Source organism: Bufo gargarizans, chromosome 11 (genome assembly GCF_014858855.1).
Source record: "Bufo gargarizans isolate SCDJY-AF-19 chromosome 11, ASM1485885v1, whole genome shotgun sequence".
Classification (NCBI taxonomy): Eukaryota; Metazoa; Chordata; class Amphibia; order Anura; family Bufonidae; genus Bufo; species Bufo gargarizans.
In genome coordinates this window covers 46,561,116-46,581,146 of record NC_058090.1, presented here as the reverse complement: position 1 = coordinate 46,581,146, position 20,031 = coordinate 46,561,116, and the positions used below count along the sequence as shown (strand labels likewise).

The 20,031-nt window shown below is 42.9% G+C and overlaps 1 protein-coding gene across 1 annotated transcript in view; it reads right to left on the bottom strand.

The window, feature by feature from the left end:
* Positions 1-20,031, bottom strand: part of LOC122922180 (carbohydrate sulfotransferase 9-like) — an 88,115-nt gene that overhangs the window by 9,516 nt on the left and 58,568 nt on the right. Inside the window, exon 2 of the mRNA XM_044272696.1 lies at positions 7,456-7,590. Coding sequence (XP_044128631.1) covers positions 7,456-7,552 — 97 coding nt within the window. The 5' untranslated portion in view covers positions 7,553-7,590. The remainder of the gene's footprint in view (positions 1-7,455; positions 7,591-20,031) is intronic.

The following is a 20,031-nucleotide window of genomic DNA, read 5'->3' as shown; positions in this document are numbered from 1 at the left end:
CTCCCAAACACTGGAGCGGAAGAGGAAGTACCCCCCTACCCACCCGCGATCCCTGGCCCTGAATGCCAGCATTTCAAAATTACTGGCCTTTGAAATGCTGTCATTCCGTATGGTGGAGACGAAGAGCTTTAAAAGCCTTATGGCGGTGGCTGTCCCACAGTACGTCGTGCCCAGCCACCACTACTTTTCCAGGCGTGCCATCCCTTCCCTGCACAACCAAGTGGGGGGACAAAATCAGGTGTGCACTGCGCAACACCATCTGTGGCAAGGTGCACCTCACTACGGATACATGGACCAGTAAGCACGGTCAGGGACGTTATATCTCCCTAACAGCACACTGGGTAAATGCAGTGGCGGCTGGGCCTGAGGCAGATAGCAGTTTGGCGCATGTCCTTCCACCACCGAGGATTGCAGGGCGCTTCAGTTTGCCACCTGTTCCTTCCTCCTCCTACTCCGCTTCCTCATCCTATACCAGTCAGCGTAACACCTTCACCACCAACTTCAGCACAGCCAGGGGTAAAAGACAGCAGGCAGTTTTAAAACTTATCTGTTTGGGGGACAAACCCCACACCACGCAGGAGCTGTGGATGGGCCTTTAAAAACAGACCGATGAGTGGTTGGTGCCAGTGAGCCTCAAGCCCGGCCTGGTGGTGTGCGAAATCTCGTAGCAGCTCTGGGACTAGACCCGTTTGACGCACATCTGGCGCATGAGCCTGGCGCATGTACTGAATTTGGTGGTGCAGAGATTCCTTAAAAATTACCCCAATATGTCAGAGCTGATGCATAAAGTGCGGGCCGTCTGTGCGCACTTTCGGCGTTCTCATCCTGCTGCTGATCGCCTGTCAGCGCTGCAGCGTAACTTCGGCCTTCCTGCTCACCGCCTCTAATGCGACGTGCCCACAAGGTGGAACCCCACCTTGCACATGCTGGCCAGACTGTGCGAGCAGCAGCAGGCATTAGTGGAGTTTCAGCTGCAGCACGCACGGGTGAGTCGCTCTGCGGAACAGCACCACTTCACCAGTAATGACTGGGCCTCCATGTGAAACCTGTGTTCCTTGTTGCACTGTTTAGAGTACTCCACCAACATGGCCAGTGCCGATAACGCCATTCTGAGCGTTACTATCCCACTTCTATGCCTCCTTGAAAAAACGCTGCTGGCGATGAAGGAAGAGGATGTGGCACAGGAGGAGGAGGAAGAGGGATCATTACATAGGGTTTCCGGCCAGTCATTTACTAGTGGCTCCGAGGGTGTATTACTGCACCCCCAAACGCCAGGTACACAATTGTCTAGCTAGGGCACAGTTCTGGAGGATGACTAGGTGGAGGATGAGGAGGAACCATGTTCACAGCAGGGTGGCACCGAGACCAGCTCATGGCCATCACTGGTGCGTGGCTGGGGGCAGGGGCGTAGCGTGGGGGGGGCATTGCCCCGGGCGCCAAATTGCAGGGGGCGCCCGGCAGCAGGCATTTTTTAAAGTAGGGAAGCAGGCATTTCCATTCTGCCTCATAGACTTCAGGACAGGTCTAGAATGTATTGGCTTCTTAGAGGGAATGATGTCATAAGATCATGTGACCGCTTCCTCCCGCCCCTTACAGACTGAGCCAGTTGCAGGAAAAGGGCTGTAAGGAGAAGCAGAGCAGCGTCCAGAGCAGGGAGAGTGCAGGCACTTACAGTATGCTGTGCTCAGTGATTTCTGGTGAGGGGTTTGGGGGCTCTATTTCTATGTAGTTTGTAGTGGAGTATATGAGGGGAGTGAGAGCTGCTAGAAGCTTTTATAAAGTCACCCACAGTTACATTGCTCACCATACAGTACATCCCCTTACATTAGGTATTTTAAAGGGAGTCTGTCACCAAAGTTTCAACTTTTTAACCCTTCCCATAGCTTTCTAGCAGCCTTACAGTTAATAAAAAAACGTTACATTTATGAGCAATCCTGGACTTATAAAACAGGCAAAAAACAACTTAGTAGCATATGCAAATGAGGGCTCGCAAGTGCCCAGTTGATGCCCAGCTAGCTCAGCCTTATTGTTGCTTCCCCCTGTCCAGTCTTTCCCTCTGCTCGCCCATCCTTTCCCTCTGACCGCCCATCTACTTACTTCTTGTTTTGCCGAGATCCCACGCCTGCGCACTAAGTCCGTCGGCCGGCGCATGCGCACTGCGATGCCCATTCCTTGTACGGCATCACAAAAACTAATGGACTGAGTGCGCAGGCGCGGGATCTCGGCGAAACAAGAAGTAAGTAGATGGGCGGTCAGAGGGAAAGAATGGGCGGGGGTAAGCAACAATAAGGTTGAGTTAGCTGGGCACCTACGAGGGTAACACCGCCCCTGGGCACTTGCGAGCCCTCATTTGCATATGCTACTAAGTTGTTTTTTGCCGGTTTTATAAGTCCAGGATTGCTCATAAAGGTAACGTTTTTATTAATTGTAAGGCTGCTAGAAAGCTATGGGAAGGGTTAGAAAGGTGAAACTTTGATGACAGACTCACTTTAACTCCATAAGGTGTTTTTGCCTCGTCTGTGCGCTCTCCACACTGTGGGTTTTGTCTCCTCTGTGCCCCCTCCACAAAGTGGTAAAGATGAGCGAATTTCAGATTTTGAAATTCGTTTACACTTCGTTTGGTGGTAGAAGCAGAATTGCATTATGGATTCCGTTACCACGGACCATAATGCAATTCTATGACGTATAATGCATAACGGAATGCCTTTAGAGACATTCCGCTATTCCTTCCGTTATAATAGAAGTCTATCGGCTGCAAAACAGATGCGTCCCGTTTCCATAATGCAACTCTGCTTCTACCACCAAACGAAGCGCAAACAAATTTTATAACATGAAATTCGCTCATCCCTACACAGTGGTTTTGCCTCCTCTATGCCCTCTCCACATGGATTAGAATATATAATGGACGCCTCTGTATTATTAGTATATATAATAGCCCCCTATGTATTATTATAATATATACTAGCCCCCTATGTATTATTATAATATATAATGGCCCCTCTGTAATATTAGTATATATGAGTGTGCCTCAACTCTGGTCCTCCTATCTGTCTGGCTCTACCACAGTATTGGGGGGCAGCAGGATAACAGTGTTGAGGTACAAGGAGGGGAGGATGATAGTAAAGTGAGGAATCTAAAAATGCTTTCTGTGAAACTCTGTAGAGCCGCATCTGAAAGAAGGTGTCATGGCGGTCTTATCTCCGATTAAAGACGTTGAGGAAAGTCTACATCACAGGAGATGTCACTGGATGGATGAGGTATGTGGTGCTGTATTATACTGTATATTTTGTAGTGATGTATGTAGTTTCCAAACACATATTTGTTTCACGGTAGGGTTGGGGGGTGGATTGAGAATTTGCCCCACCCTGCTGCATCCTGGCCCCAGACTTCAGGTCACACTGTGTGTGTTCTAAATTCTGGGGCCTTATACCCATCTACTACATCATCTGTACTTAGAGAGTTACCACCATGTTATCTGTGGTGTTATATAGGACTGCTACATTATCTGTAAAAAGGGGCGTGTCCACAGGTTGGGGGGGGGCAGCACAATGCATGGCTCACCCCGGGTGCTGGCAACCCACACTATACCACTGGCTGGGGGTATACAGAGGACACAGACGATACACCTCCCACAGAGGACAGCTGTTCGTTACCTCTGGGCAGCCTGGCACACATGAGCGATTACATGCTGCAGTGTCTCCGCAATGACCGCTGAGTTGCCCACATTCTCACTTGTGCTATATACTGGGTGGCCACGCTGCTGGATCCCCGTTACAAGGACAACGTACCGTCCTGAATTCCCTCACTGGAGCGTGATCGTAAGATGCGCGAGGATAAGTGCACGCTGGTAGATGCGCTGCTGGTAGACGCATTCCCACCTGACAGCGGGGGCACAGTGGAAGCACAAGGCGAAGGCAGAGGAGGAAGAGGTCGCCAACGCAGCTGGGGCACCGCCAGCACCTCAGAAGGCAGGGTTAGCATGGCCGAAATGTGAAAAAGCTTTGTCAGCACGCCACAACAACCAGCACCACCAGCTGATATGGAACGTCTTAGCATGAGGCAGCATTTCACCAACATGGTGGACCAGTATGTGTGCACACGCCTACACATACTGAATGACAGGTCTGCCCCCTTCAACTTCTGGGTCTCCAAATTGGGCACATGTCCTGAGCTTGCCCTTTACGCCTTGGAGGTGCTGGCCTGCCCTGCAGCCAGTGTATTATCTGAACGTGTGTTTAGCACGGCAGAGGGCGTTATCACAGACAAGCGCAGCCGCCTGTCCACAGCCAATGTGGACAGGCTCACGTTCATTAAAATGAACCAGGCATGGATCCCTCAGGACTTGTCTAGATCTTGTGCAGAATAGACATGTATACCGGCCTTAACCAGCCATTGTTATACTACAGCGCAATTGCTCATTCTTGTATTTTGGATATTTCACACTCTTTTGGAGTGTAGCCTAATTAAAAAAATTATAATAAAAAAAAAATTAAAACCAAAAACCAGTGTTGGCTACCTTGTCCTCCTCCACCGCTGCTTCCACCTACACTGCTACGTCCACTGCCTTCTTAAACTCCTACTCCATATTGATCTCCACCTTATAAATTCAAGTTTTTGGGGTGGGGGTTTTGTACGTATTTTATTTTATTTTATGTCATTTCACAAATTTTTCTGTTAAATTCTCGGGTGAAATTCACCAATTTTTGGGTGTGATACACCACTGCTCTACCTAGTAGACAGTTAAAAAAAAAATCACTAATTTGTCTGTTACATTTTTGGGTGAAATTCACCAATTTTTGGGTGTGATATACCACTGCTCTACCTAGTAGACAGGTAAAAAAAATATTCACTAATTTGTCTGTTACATTTCGGGTGAAATTCACCAATCTTTGCCTGTGCTAGACCCCTGCTCTACCTAGTAGACAGGTTAATAAATTTCACCATTTTTTTTACATTCTTGGGTTGACATTTTACAACTTTTGCCGTGAATAAACCCCTGCTCTGCATAGGTGACATGGACCGAAATTTTGAAAAATAATCTGTTCCATTGGTGGGTGACATTAACCCATTTCTGGCGATAATAAAACCCCTGCTCTGCATAGGTGACAGGGACTTAAATTTCTAAAATTCGTCTTTAATTGGCCCTTTCATTCGATCCTTTTGCTTTAATAACTTGTCCCACATTTCCGCTTCATCCCATTGCAGCCATTTATCTCCCTTGGATGAGGTCTCCCTTTCTCATGCTCCCTCTCCGGCGTGGAACCCTGATTTGCCAATAACCGTGATCAACATGGTAGGCTCAGAAAAGAATATCGAAAGCTGATAGAGAAGATATCCAAATGGATCGTGGACGTCACAGGGACGTGCGATCAGGCAGAAATTATCTAGAGTCAACAAAGCGGCAGCAGGGCCTCTCCTGTCTAACGTTTCCAAATCCAAAATACCACAGTGACATTCCCTATAATTTTTTATTAATCATTCCAATAACAGGGCATCTTAAGAGTCCTGTATTGTTATTTATCGTCACTACCTTCCTGAGTCTGGAGTAGGTAATTGCTGCGCCCCCTCCTTAACTCTGTCCCACATTTCCGCTCGATTACATTTAATTTCATCCATTGACCTCCTTTGGATGTGGTATCCCTTTCTCAGGCTCCCTCTCCGGCCTAGAACCCCGATTCCCCGCCACCCGTGATCACCATGGTAGGCGCATAAAAGAACATTGAAAGTTGATAGAGAAGATATCCAATTGGATCATGGACATCACGGGGACGTGCAACATGGTGGAGCAGTATGTGTGTACACGCCTACACGTACTGACTGATGGTTCTGCCCCCTTCAACTTCTGGGTCTCCAAATTGGGCACATGACCTGAGCTTGCCCTTAACGCTTTGGAGGTGCTGGCCTGCCCTGCAGCCAGTGTATTGTCTGAACGTGTGTTTAGCACGACTGGAGAGGGCTATCACAGGTTATATTTCCCAATGTTTTGGGGTGTACCCTAATTTAATAAAATAAAAATAAATTTAAAACCAAAAAACAGTGTAGGCTACCTCCTCCTCCTCCACCGCCGCTTCCACCTACACCGCCACATCCACCTCCTACTTCATATGGATCTCGTCCTCCTAAATCAAGATTATTATTTTTTATTTTTACCTATTTCATGTTATTTAAAGTCATTTCCCTATCCACATTTGTTTGCAGAGCATTTGCCATGCTCTTAACCACATTTTGATACCATTTGCAGCCCTCTAGTCCTTTCCATGACATTTTTACAGCCATTTTAGTGCTCAAAAGTTCGGGTCCCCATTGACTTCAATGGGGTTTGGGTTCGGGGTCAAGTTTGGGACAAGTTCGGGTCCCGAATTAATTTTTTTTTTGAAGTTCTGCCGAACCCGAACATCCAGAGGGCCGCTCAACTCTAGTCACACTGTGTGTGTTCTGTGTGTGTTCTGAAATCTGGGGCCTGTTGTTGCATAGGACTGCAGGTGATATCTACTACATTATCTGTAAAAAGGGGCATGGTCACAAGTTGGGGGGGGTGGGGCGTGCAATACTTGGCTTGCCCCAGGTGCTGGCAACCCACGCTACGCCACTGGGGACCATTTAATAATCCATTTTAGTTGGAATTGGAAAAAAATCTAAGTGGGATGAAATTGGAAAACAAAACGCAATTCCACCATTGTTTAATTTGTACAGCGTGCTCTATGTAGTAAAACTGACGTTTCCTGCTTTCTCAGGGTATGATTGCAGTGATACGAAATTTTCTTGGTTTTTCTTATGTTTTAATACAAAAAATATAAAAAGTTGTAAAAAATGTCTCAACATCGCCATATTCTGAGATCCATGCATTTTATTGTATATTTATGTCTAGAGAGCTGTGTAAAGGCTCATTTCTTGTGGGGCTGTCTGTAGATTTTATCGATTTTATTTTGGAGTATGCATCAATTTTAACTCTGAATGCTTATTCATTTAAAGTTAGCAGTCAATCACTAATTTATTTATGACCTTACCTGAGGAGCTTCAGGACAAAATTCTTTAAAGGAGAACTGTCACACTTAGACCCTAATTAAAATTTTCATATATGTAGTTACTAATAACATGATATTCCAGAATCCGTTACTATTAGACTGACTTACCCCATATTTAATAAGATTCAGCCCTTAGCAACCAATCTGCATAAAACTGCAATTTCAATGTTCAGTTAAGATGGCCGCCAGTGCCCTCACCCTGAGGCTAATCCCGCCTGCCCTCACTAGCCAGTAACAATAGCCCCCCAAAAGTGTCAGTAACCAGAGACAAAACTGTGGAATTAAGGGGTTATTGAATACACAGTGAAAAGTTGAAATAGGGCCACCAAGGAGATATTAATCACCACAATCCAATACTAAATTTTTTTTTTTTTTAAATGACCGTTATACTTTAATTACCTTTTCTTTTTTTTTTAAAAGAAACACTTACTGATAGGAAGGAGATGTTTTTTCCATGTATATAGGAAGAAGGCACAGAGGAATGAAAAAATGAGGCGAAGAATACGTTTTTTTTGCAGTTTTCTCATTTTGGTCTGAAGAACAATAAGAACGCCAGTCCTGAATACTAAAATGATAAAAAAATATATAAATAAATAATAATAATAATTAAAAAAAAAAGAATTCTATAAGTAATAAGAAAAATTGTTTGTCTTATTTTCCTGTAAACATGAAATGCATTTACAGGAACATCTTACAGGTTATGGTTACACTACAATTCTAATACATATGAAGTACAGCACATCCCCTAATGATGCAATTACAATTATGTCAATCTAGCTGGTCTACATTGCAAAAACAGCCTTTATTCATTGCTAATCTATCTTAAAACTGAAGTAGTTATATGCATGTCTTCTGTATGTTTACTGTATATTGCACTGTTTATAATTAAGTCAAATGTCATAACTGATTTATTATGTTTTCACATGTCACTCACTTGCTTTATGCATTATCTTCATTGCTCTGGCCTCTGGTTATGTTCTGCAATAACTGTTAGAAGGACATTCACCCCTTCATTGTCAGAGCGTTTACCCCCCTTCCTTACCAGGCCAATCTTTCCATTGTAGCAATGGGCCTATCTAACTGCAAATAACTAATTTCTGAGCCAACCTACATGTGTTTGATATTATTTTTCACGGGACACCTTAGACCAGTGATGGCGAACCTATGGCACGGGTGCCAGAGGCGGCACTCAGAGCCCTCTCTGTGGGCATCTGCGCCTTGGAAAAAGTCTATAATATTAGGCTCTCAACCGCCAATAGCTATTTAATTGGATCGAGCACACAGAGCATTGCGCCCTAAAGGTACCTCAGCATTACCACGTGATATGATTTGTTGCCTACATGACTTTTAACTTAAGGAATCCATTATGGCTAAGGCTCGTTCCCTACGCTCTATTGAATTCCAGGGTACTGTCATCCAGCTGTACCAAGACCTTTCCCGACTAACACTTCAGAAAAGGAGAGCCCTGCAACCCCTACTAGCATGTCTGCGTGATAAGAAAATACTATACCGCTGGGGATTTCAGTTCGCCTTGCTGGCCTCTAAGAATGGCAAAACATCTGTCTTACGGAGTCATGCAGATTTGCAACTTTTTTGTTCTGCTTTGGACATTCCTATTCCATCTATTGATGATTGGGAGATTCCAGAAGCTTCATCCGCTCCTGCCCCGGTGTGGCACTCCGCTTGTCAGAAACGACATCATTCCCCTCCACAGGGTGACTTATCCAGGCCTGGAATTTGGGATGCGCCTCTGTGAAAATGATCACCATTGTGAACGCATCTATTACAAGTCCCCCGCTTGATGCTTTATTACTCAGCAGCGGTTACAACACCTGAAGAAACTGTATGATGGTTTTATTCATCATTCTATGTTTTTTTTCTGCTCTTTCGTCTTTTTTGTTGTTGCAACCTCAGCCTTTGTGGGCATTCAGTCGCGCTCCAATGGATGGGGTTCACTCTTTTGCCCCTTCCCCTTCATTAGGGTTGTTGATGGATGGGGAGAGGTATGGGGGAATGTTAGGGTTGTTTTTTATACCCTTAAAACCCCTATCTGGGTATTTACACCCAATGATAATACAGTTAATTGGATTATTTTATATGTGTATTGTACTGTGTGTTTCCCTACTCCCTTCTGTGTCTTTTCTTCCGTATTTCTACTTTCAGACATCCTGGCCATATTGTAGTCGAGGTGACAGCTTTGGATCAAATTTCTGGATTTGGGTTCTCCTGGAGGATTACTCTATGCACGTCCTAAACAGCAAGTATGGTTCTCTATACACACACATAAATGATTAAGTGCGTTTCTCTGAATGTAAAGGGTTGTAACTCCAATGTCAAACGGAGATTAGTCCTTAACGAATGCCACTCTGAAAAGGCAGACGTGGTTTTCCTTCAGGAGACTCACTTTGATCAAAATGGCTCCTTTAAGTTTGCTTCTAGGTTGTACCCTCGAATATACTATTTATCAACTGACAAAAAGAAAGCAGGAGTAGCTATTCTTTTATCTACAAACTGCCCTTTGCAAGTTGAATAATCAGTTTCAGATGTAAATGGAAGATATGTTATACTTAAAACCACTCTTAATGGTAGTCCACTCATATTGTGCAATATCTATGCTCCTAATTCGGCTCAAATATCCTTCCTAAACAAAGTATTACTAAAGCTATCTTCCTATCTTCCTGCTGTGTTAATCGTAGGGGGGATTTTAACCTTGCTTTTTCAGAACATATGGATAGAACTTCTCTTAGTAGAAATACAGTCCCACACTCTCAACTTAGGCTTTCACGTTTATTTAGACAGTTTATCCGGAAGTTTGCACTATATGATCTGTGGAAAATAAATTATCCCACGGCCAGAACATATACTTTTTATTCCCATCCGCATCGCACGCATACCCGTATTGATTATTTTTTTAGGTTTAGGTTGCTTGGTGATGCGGAAGTCGGTGATATCACTTGGTCAGATAATGCCCCAATCTCGATCTCCAGAAAAACTTCTGAAATGCGTACTAGGGTATGTCACTGGAGGTTAAATTAGACTTTACTCACTAGGCCAATACTCAGATAAGAACGTCAAACTACTCTTTCTGAATACTTTTCTATTAATCAGCCTTCTGTCTCCTCTGTTTCTGTGTTACGGGAAGCGCATAAGGCAGTGTTTAGGGGTAGCTGTATTGCTTTGGGTTCGGGGCTGAAGAAAGATCGTGCTTTACTCCACAAAACTATTAAAACTCAGTTGAAAGATCTAGAGTCCCAGCTAGAGAAGCGGCGTTCTTATCACTTGTTATGCTGCATAGTGCTTCTTCAAGCTAGATTCTGTGATATAGCCTTTGCAAAAACAGAAAAACTCTTATTATACTCGAGACAACGTTTTTATGCTTGGGGTAATAAACCTCACACTATGTTAGCAAGACAACTCCGAGATTCTAACATTTTGGGATCTCCTACAGTCCTGAAACATCCTGATGGGACTAAGGTTTATGACCCTGGAGAAATATCGAGGCTCTTCCAGGATTTCTATGCCTCTTTATATTCCCTTCCACAACAAGTGTCATTTGACCAGATGGTAAGAAATAGCCCCCTTGCCTCATTTTTGAATAAATGCAATCTCCCAAAGGTAACAAATGAAGCACTATAGTCACTCAATGCTCAGATAACGATAGAAGAAATCCAAGAGGTAGTAAACCAATTGCCCAACAACAAATCCCCTGGTCTAGATGGTCTACCCTACCTCTATTATAAGACCTTTTCCTCTACCCTTTTTCCACATATGCTATAACTTTTTAATTCTTTTCTGCAGGGTTCGCCAATTCTTACTTCTATTTTACATTCATATATTACCCTTATCCCAAAACTGGGTAAAGACCATTAGAGTGTTCAAATTATAGGCCTATAGCCCTTCTTAACTCAGATTTGAAAATCTTCATCAAGATCCTGGCCATTAGGCTAGCTTATTGGTTACCGCAACTAGTACATAAAGATAAGGTGGGGTTTGTGATGAGTCGTCAGGTGGGGATAACACGAGGAGAACTATAGACCTTATAGATAATATTAATAAACATAACCACCGGGCTCTTTTGTTGAGCCTCGACGCTGAGAAGGCATTTGATTGCCTGAGCTGGCCTTTTTTGTTCTCTGCATTAGAAGCTTATGGTATCTCAGGACCCTTTATTACTGCTCTACACGCTCTGTATACTCAGCCAACGGCTACCATTAAAATGCCCCATATCCAATCTCAGCCGTTTTCCATCTACAATGGTACACGTCAGGGATGCCCGCTTTTACCTCTTCTTTTCGTGTTGTGCATTGAACCTCTGGGAGCTGCCATTAGATCCCACCCTGATATACATGGAATTAAGGTCAATCAGGTAAAATTTAAAATATCCCTATTCGCAGATGACATTTTGCTCACTTTGACTGACCTACATGTCACTCTTCCTAATCTCTTTAAACTACTAGATTCCTATAGTAAATTGTCAGGATATAAATAAACACCACAAAAACAGAAGCACTCCCACTTAACGTCCCTACGGAAAGGCTGTTACTTTTCAGACTAACTTTCACTTCAGATGGAATGATAAGGTTTTACGCTATTTGGGAGTGCAGCTGACCCCCTCCTACTTTATTTTATACACTCAAAATTTCCCGGCCCTTTTTAGAGAACTTAAGGCCCTCTGGATGTCCTTTGCCTATTTCCCTTTTAGGTCATAAAGCCACTGTTAAAATGTCTATTTTGCCCAAGATACTATACTTATTTGAAACCCTTCCAGTCCCAGTACCTGGGAAGGAATTGAGAGCACTTCAGTCCGCAATATTAAAATTTATATGGAATGGGAAAAGACATAGAATACAGCTATTAAGACACAAGGGGGGCTGGCAGCACCGGATATCACTCGTTATTATTGGGCTACTCATCTTAGGTAGTTGCTGGCAAGGTCAGCTTTATATACATATTCTAGGTGGAAGCTATGGATGGCGCCTATACATCCCAACTCTCTTTTGTGGTCACCTATCCCATCTACATTACTACCCCAGTTGTTGAGACCAATGTCTTTTACATATGATTTATGGTGCAGGTGCAAAACACGGTTTCACTTGACCTCTGATAACTCCTCCATGACCTCTTTTTTGTTTAACCCCTTATTTCCGACAGGTATGCGTGCATCTTTTTTCAAACCATGGTTCTCTAATAAGTTGTTCAGATTCGCCGATGTGGTAGATTATAGAAACCTGCAAATGCTGCCATTTGAAACACTCAAGTCCTCGTTTCAGTTGCCAGATTCTGCCAACTATCAATACCTGTAAATACGACATTTGCTTACTAGTCTATTTGGCTCATCACAGGTCTCCACACCGACGGCATTTGAAAAACTATGCAAACTTTCGAATTTAACTAAAGGACTAATTTCTGAGATCTATGTAAGGCTACTTTCACACTAGCGTTCATAGGTCCGTTCGTGAGCTCCGTTTGAAGGAGCTCACGAGCGGAGCAGAACGCTTCCGTCCAGCCCTGATGCAGTCTGAATGGAGCGGATCCGCTCAGACTGCATCAGTCTGGCGGCGTTCAGCCTCCGCTCCGCACGGACAGGCGGACAGCTAAACACTGCTTGCAGCGTTCAGCTGTCCGCCTGGCCGTGCGGAGGCGAGCGGATCCGTTCAGACTTACAATGTAAGTCAATGGGAACGGATCCGCTTGAAGATGTCACCATATGGCTCAATCTTCAAGCGGATCCGTCCCCCATTGACTTTACATTGAAAGTCTGAACGGATCCGCTCAGGCATCTTGCGCACTTAGAAATTTTTCTAAGTTATTAATGCAGATGGAGCCGTACTGAACTGAGCCTCCGTCTGCATTAATATGATCGGATCCGTTCAGAACGGATCCGATCAAGCGCTAGTGTGAAAGTAGCCTAATACTGTCTTTATCCTCTCCTTCCACGACCAATAAACATTCATATATGTCCAGGTGGGAGTCGATTTTAGATCGTCCTATTTCCTTAAAAGATTGGGGGCTGATTTGGAGGAGAGCTGCACTATCTTTCACTTGCACTACCCACAAAGAGAATTCGTACAAGATACTAATGTTCTGGTATCATACTCCACAATTACTGAGACACTTTCACTCCAATATTTCGGATAGGTGCTGGAGATGTAGAATAGGGGTGGGTTCCCACATACATATTTTTGGGAAATGTACACTACTGGTCCCATTTTGGAAATCGATTTAAAATCTCTTATTCCAGCTATTGGACATTAGGTTCCCCTTAGATCCCTTATGCTACCTATTAAATATGCCTCCTACACCTTTTGACATTCACGTTTTGACATTGATTTCACATATATTAACGGCAGCTAGATGCCTGATAGCTAGTTTCTGGAAGAGGACAGACTCACCTACTTACTTAGACTTACTGGCCAGTGTATTAGACGTCAGAAGAATGGAATACCTTACAGCCTCCATAACTGATCAGATTAAACAATTTAACCAAATATGGAAACCCTGGGATGATTATTCTGACACACTTCTCTAGAGGTTTTTTCTTATCCTTTCCCTTACATGTCTATCCCTTTTGTGGCCAGTCTGCTTGTATTTCACTAGTATGTGTTTTTCGCTATCATTTGGTAATGCCATGTATATACTGATCAAGAGATATGATGTAATATTTTAATGTGCCAGAAAGTTGTTGGTCTATCGTTTAGATTCATTGTTACTGTTTCGATGACATTGCTACCGGTAACTTGTTGTTCGTATCTTTTCTCTTCTTCCTTAAAGTATAACTGTTGTATATTTATTTATTTTTTGTATTGGATTGTGGTGATTAATATCTCCTTGGTGGCCCTATTTCAACTTTTCACTGTGTATTCAATTACCCCTTAATTCCACAGTTTTGTTCCCTGTACTGCCTATTTTTACCTGTGCTTAAAATCAGGTTGCTATGCAGGGTCCGTCTATGTGTTGACCTCCGCAGACGCACTCAGCGTGCAAGGTCAGATTACAGACAGCCAGGGACTGTAAGTAAATGATTAAAGCCAGGTCCTCCCCAGCAGCTGATAACAGTGCCTGGGCTGTGTGCACTTCTCCCTGCCCCTGCGCTTGGCAGACACTCCCTCACTCAGCAGACTTGTACAATGCAGAGTTGAAGCAGCGCAGAGCAGGGAAGGGAGATCTGCCGTCTGCTCAGTGTATAAATGAAAGCAACATGTGGTAAGAGGACCCCTTTGTGCTGCAGGAGATTAACCCTTTAGGGGGAGGGCTGTGGTTACTGACACTTTTGGGGGGCTATTGTTACTGGCTAGTGAGGACAGGTGGGATTAGCCTCAGGGTGAGGGCAGTGGCGGCCATCTTAACTGAATAGTGAAATTGCAGTTTTATGCAGACTGGTTGCTAAGGGCCGAATCTTATTAAATATGGGGTAAGTCAGTCTAATAGTAACTGATTCTGGAATATCATGTTATTAGTAACTACATATATGAAAATTAAAATTAGGGTCTAAGTGTGACAGTTATCCTTTAATGTATAGATATTAGCATTATTTGCAGAAATGTAATTGAAAATTCTCAGTATAATGATACTATTGTATTGTACTTTTCAATAATACTTTAATAAAAACACAAAAATTATAAAAATAAAAAAAATTGTACGCTGCAATGGATCCTTGCTGGTCTCGGCACTCCTCACTGTGACTGCAGCTGTCTAATCTACTGTACATAAAAAAAATCATAAAAACCTACCATTTTTGCACTGGTCGCTAATAATGAGTGAAGAGACTTGCTGTTCTGTACAGATCACTTTTCATTAGTCATTTCATTATCATCAAAGGCAGGATTACAATGAAAAATTTCATCAATATCAGAAATGAGTGAACTTCTTGAAATTTGTTTATTGTCTGATTTTGCCTAATCTTTGGAAAAAATTGATTCAGGTCTAATTCTACTCAAATCAAAAGTCCTCCGATTGCCCTTTCTCTTTTAAATAAACATTTGCAAAATGTTTGCTGTCCCTTCTCCTTTCCCTTTTTAAGCTCTTTAACACAATGGAAGCAATAGAAAATACTGACGTAGTAACATAGTTTATAAGGCAGAAAAAAGACATCTGTCTTTTCAGTTCGGCCTGTTATCCTGCAAGTTGATCCAGAGGAAGGCAAAAAAAAAACTGTGAGGTAGAAGCCAATTTTCCCCACTTAAGGGGAAAAAAATTCCTTCCCGACTCCAATCAGGCAATCAGAATAACTCCCTGGATCAACGACCCCTCTCTAGTAGCTATAGCCTGTAATATTATTACACTCCAGAAATACATCCAGGCCCCTTAACTCTTTTAGTGAACTCACCATCACCACCTCCTCAGGCAGAGAGTTCCATAGTCTCACTGCTCTTACCGTTAAGAATCCTCTTCTATGTTTGTGTACAAACCGTCTTTCCTCCAGACGCAGAGGATGTCCCCTCGTCACAGTCACAGTCCTGGGGATAAATAGATGGGAGGGATCTCTGTACTGACCCCTGATATATTTATACATAGTTATAATATCTCCCCTCAGTCGTCTTTTTTATAGAGTACTGTAATCCCCCCCGTTCCAGTTATTACTTTAGTTGCCCTCCTGTGAACCCTCTCTAACTCTGCTATGTCTGCCTTGTTCAGGAGCCCAGAACTGTAAACAGTACTCCATGTGTGGTCTGACTTGTAAAGTGGTAGGACTATGCTCTCATCACGGGCATCTATGCCCCTTTTGATGCAACCCATTATCTTATTGGTCTTGGCAGCAGCTGATGTACAGTCAGGTCCATAAATATTGGGACATCAACACAATTTTAACATTTTTGGCTCTATACACCACCTCAATGGATTTGAAATAAAACTAACAAGATGTGCTTTAACTGCAGACTATCAGATTTAATTTGAGGGTATTTACATCAAAATCAGGTGAACAGTGTAGGAATTACAACAGTTTGCATATGTGCCTCCCACTTGTTAAGGGACCACAAGTAATGGGACAATTGGCTTCTCAGCTCTTCCATGGCCAAGTGTGTGTTATTCCCTCATTATCCCAATTACAATGAGAAGATAAAAGGTCCAGAGTTCATTTCAAGTGTGCTATTTGCATTTGGAATCTGTTGCTGTCAACTCTCAAGATGAGATACAAATAGTTGTCATTATCAGTGAAGCAAGACATCATTAGGCTGGATAAACACAACAAACCCATCAGAGAGATAGCAAAAACATTAGGCGTGGCCAAAACAACTGTTTAGAACATTTTTAAAAATAAGGAATGCATCGGTGAGCTCAGCAACACCAAAAGACTCGGAAGACCATGGAAAACAACTGTGGTGGATGGCCAAATAATTATTTCCCTGATGAAGAAAACACCCTTCACAACAGTTGGCCAGATCAAGAACACTCTCCAGGAGGTAGGTGTATGTGTGTAAAAATCAAGAATCAAGAGAAGACTTCACCAGAGTGAATACAGGGGGTTTACCACAAGATGTAAACCATTGGTGAGCCTCAAAAACAGGAAGGCCAGAATAGAGTTTGCCAAACGACATCTAAAAAAGCCTTTACAGTTCTGGAACAACATCCTATGGACAGATGAGACCAAGATAAACTTGTACCAGAGTGATGGGAAGAGAAGAGTATGGAGAAGGAAAGGAACTTCTCATGATCTAAGCATACCACCTCATCAGTGAAGCATGGTGGTGGTAGTGTCATGGCGTGGGCATGTATGGCTGCCAATGGAACTGGTTCTATAGTATTTATTGATGATGTGACTGCTGACAAAAGCAGCAGAATGATTTCTGAAGTGTTTCGGGCAATATTATCTGCTCATACTCAGTCAAATGCTTCAGAACTCATTGGACGGCACTTCACAGTGCAGATGGACAATGACCCAAAGCATACTGCTAAAGCAACCAAAGAGTTTTTTAAGGGAAAGAAGTGGAATGTTATGCAATGGCCAAGTCAATCACTTGACCTGAATCCGATTGAGTATGCATTTCACTTGCTGAAGACAAAACTGAAGGGAAAATGCCCCAAGAACAAGCAGGAACTGAAGACAGTTGCAGTAGAGGCCTGGCAGAGCATCACCAGGGATGAATCCCAGCATCTGGTGATGTCTATGTGCTCCAGACTTCAGGCTGTAATTGACTGCAAAGGATTTGCAACCAAGTATTAAAAAGTGAAAGTTTGATTTATGATTATTATTCTGTCCCATTACTTTTGGTCCCGTAACAAGTGGGAGGCACATATGCAAACTGTTGTAATTCCTACACCGTTCACCTGATTTGGATGTAAATACCCTCAAATTAAAGCTGACAGTGTGCAGTTAAAGCACATCTTGTTCGTTTCATTTCAAATCCATTGTGGTGGTGTACAGAGCCAAAAATGGTAGAATTGTGTTGATGTCCCAATATTTATGGACCCGACTGTATATAGCTATGAGTATACACACGGCTAATGCTGTTAACAAACAACCTGTTTAAAAACACACTATGCTGTTGCATTTTAATATTAAAATGATTTCAAATATTGTCCCACATTAGGGCCAGATGGTATTTAAGCACACACAGTGCTATTAGTAAGAAAACAGTGACTTGTTGTGAAGACGCATTAAAAAATTAACCCTTAAAGGGGTTGTCCCAGGGCTGAACCTGGACATAAGCTCCCCTTCACTCATTTACCATGTATGAGTGGAGCATCAGAGCATTTCTAGCTCCAGTGCTCCCCCTTGCCCTGCAGGACAAGGACTGTTTGTTTACTGCCGGTGTTACTGCTAGGGCAATGCCAAAGTCTACCCATTTGTGCCAGTGATATCACCAGATCTAAATCACTTAAACTTCTGATTTGTTTGACAGAAGAATTTTTGTTATTTATTCATAATGAATTCAATTCAGTTAGAATTAATTCACTCATCTCTAATCTACTGTATATATAGATAACATAGGATCCACCATTCACAGCAGATGATGGTCACAGTTTATCTACTGCACAGGTCTCAGCATATACCTGCAAAACTCTCCCAAATAATTCAGTGTCAGCTTCTGTCCATTGTGTATATGACCTATGTGGCTGCTATAAAAGAACAACAAGTCTTGACGTGTTGTTAGGCCTAGTTACCAATGTGAGAACTGCGCGATTTATTTTAAAATATAGGCAGAGGCATCAAGAATTCAATAAAAAACACCAAAATTCTATAACAATATGATTAACGTGAAATCATAATTTAATCAATAGGTCATGTGTCTGATGACACATTCCCTTTAGGGTACTTTAACACTAGCGTTATTCTTTTCCGGCATTGAATTCCGTCCTAGGAGCTCGATACCGGAAAAGAACTGATCAGTTTTATCCTAATACATTCTGAATAGAGAGCAATCCATTCAGTATGCATCAGGATGTCTTCAGTTCAGTCTTTTTTACTTTTCAGGACGGAGATAATACCGCAGCATGCTACGGTTTTTTCTCCTTTCAAAATTCCGGAACACTTGCCAGCATTTTTTCCCATTAACATGCATTAATGCCGGATCCGGCCCAGAGTGTTCCGGCAAAACGGATCCGGTATTGCGGTCTGCGCATACTCAGACCGCAAAAAATTTGAAAAAAATAAATGCCGGATCGTTTTTTTCGGATGACACAGGAGAGACGGATATGGCCTTTCAATCCTGATCCGTCTGACAAATGCCATCAGTTTGCATGCGTTTTGCCGGAATCCTCTGCCGCAAGTGTGAAAGTACCCTAAGTCTTTTCTTAAAGAGCTGGGAAGGCAGTACAACAACCTTCTGTAGTACAAAGAAGTAAGATAGCTGAGCAGAAGGAAGTTGTTAGAATGTTACTTCTATGGAACGGCTCCATCGTATTTACTTGAACAGCTGGGAACTGTCCCATTGAAGTGAATGGGAACACTTCAATGGGAACACTGTAAATACACTGTAAACAGAGAAGAGAAGGCAGCTCAATGTAAACATAAAACAATAACTCAAACAATTGTAGCAAAGACAACCAGTAATGTGCGTCATCTCTTCCTCTTTTTGCAAAAGGTACAACAGCAGCACATTTAAAAAATGTCTATACTGAAATCTATGGAAAGCTTGCTAAAGAGTTTGAGAAATGTTCTGTCGAGTTTCATGCTACTGGACCCATTATTTTAATTAAAGTACATAATAAATGATTGTAACGGACCGTTTCAGCAGACAAGGGGTTAAAATCCGTTTAGGCGATATGCCCCTTTCTGAGAGACAGGCGCAGCTACTGCAGAACACCAACCTCCCGAACTGGATACAAAATAGCACTCCAAACTGGAACCTCGCGAATAGCTGTCAGCAGACGAACAGGAAAAGCGTATCAGTCAGCTTACACTCCTGGCAATCAGTCTCCAACAGCATACAGAGAATCCCCCCAATAACGAGACAAGGCTCTGTGTTGAGGGTCAAGCAGTGCTCTGACTGTACTTCAGGTACAGCCCCTTTTATTCATAAAAAAACAAACCTAGTACTGCCCACAGGGTTTTGAAATCCAACCAATCAATATCTTACAACACACAATGCAAGTACAGCAACCAATCGTTCCCGCCCCCTAGAGGACCAGAAGGGAGACTGCGAAACAGAACGGATACAACACATCCCCACAATGCATCATGGTTTCCTCCTCTCTGTCCCAGAGACAACCGAAGGCAATCCAATTATCTCTCAGGACAAAGGGAGATCACCAATACACATGTGGAGACAACAGGACAGACATCACCATTTAAACACACAATGGCACACCCCCACAGCAAACACAGACATTTAACATATCCCCAGATAGCTCAAGTCTGAGTGCATATCATTAGGTGAATGGCACTCAGAATACACGAATACAATAATATTAGCTATCTGGGTGCCCTCACATAACATACAATTTAACTGAACGCATAATAACATAAAATACAATTCTACAGACAGATTTAAGCTGTACGGCCGGTCTGTTTTCTCCTTTAAAGTTACTATGGGCCATAATCCTGAGGCAAGAGGCTTTTAAACAG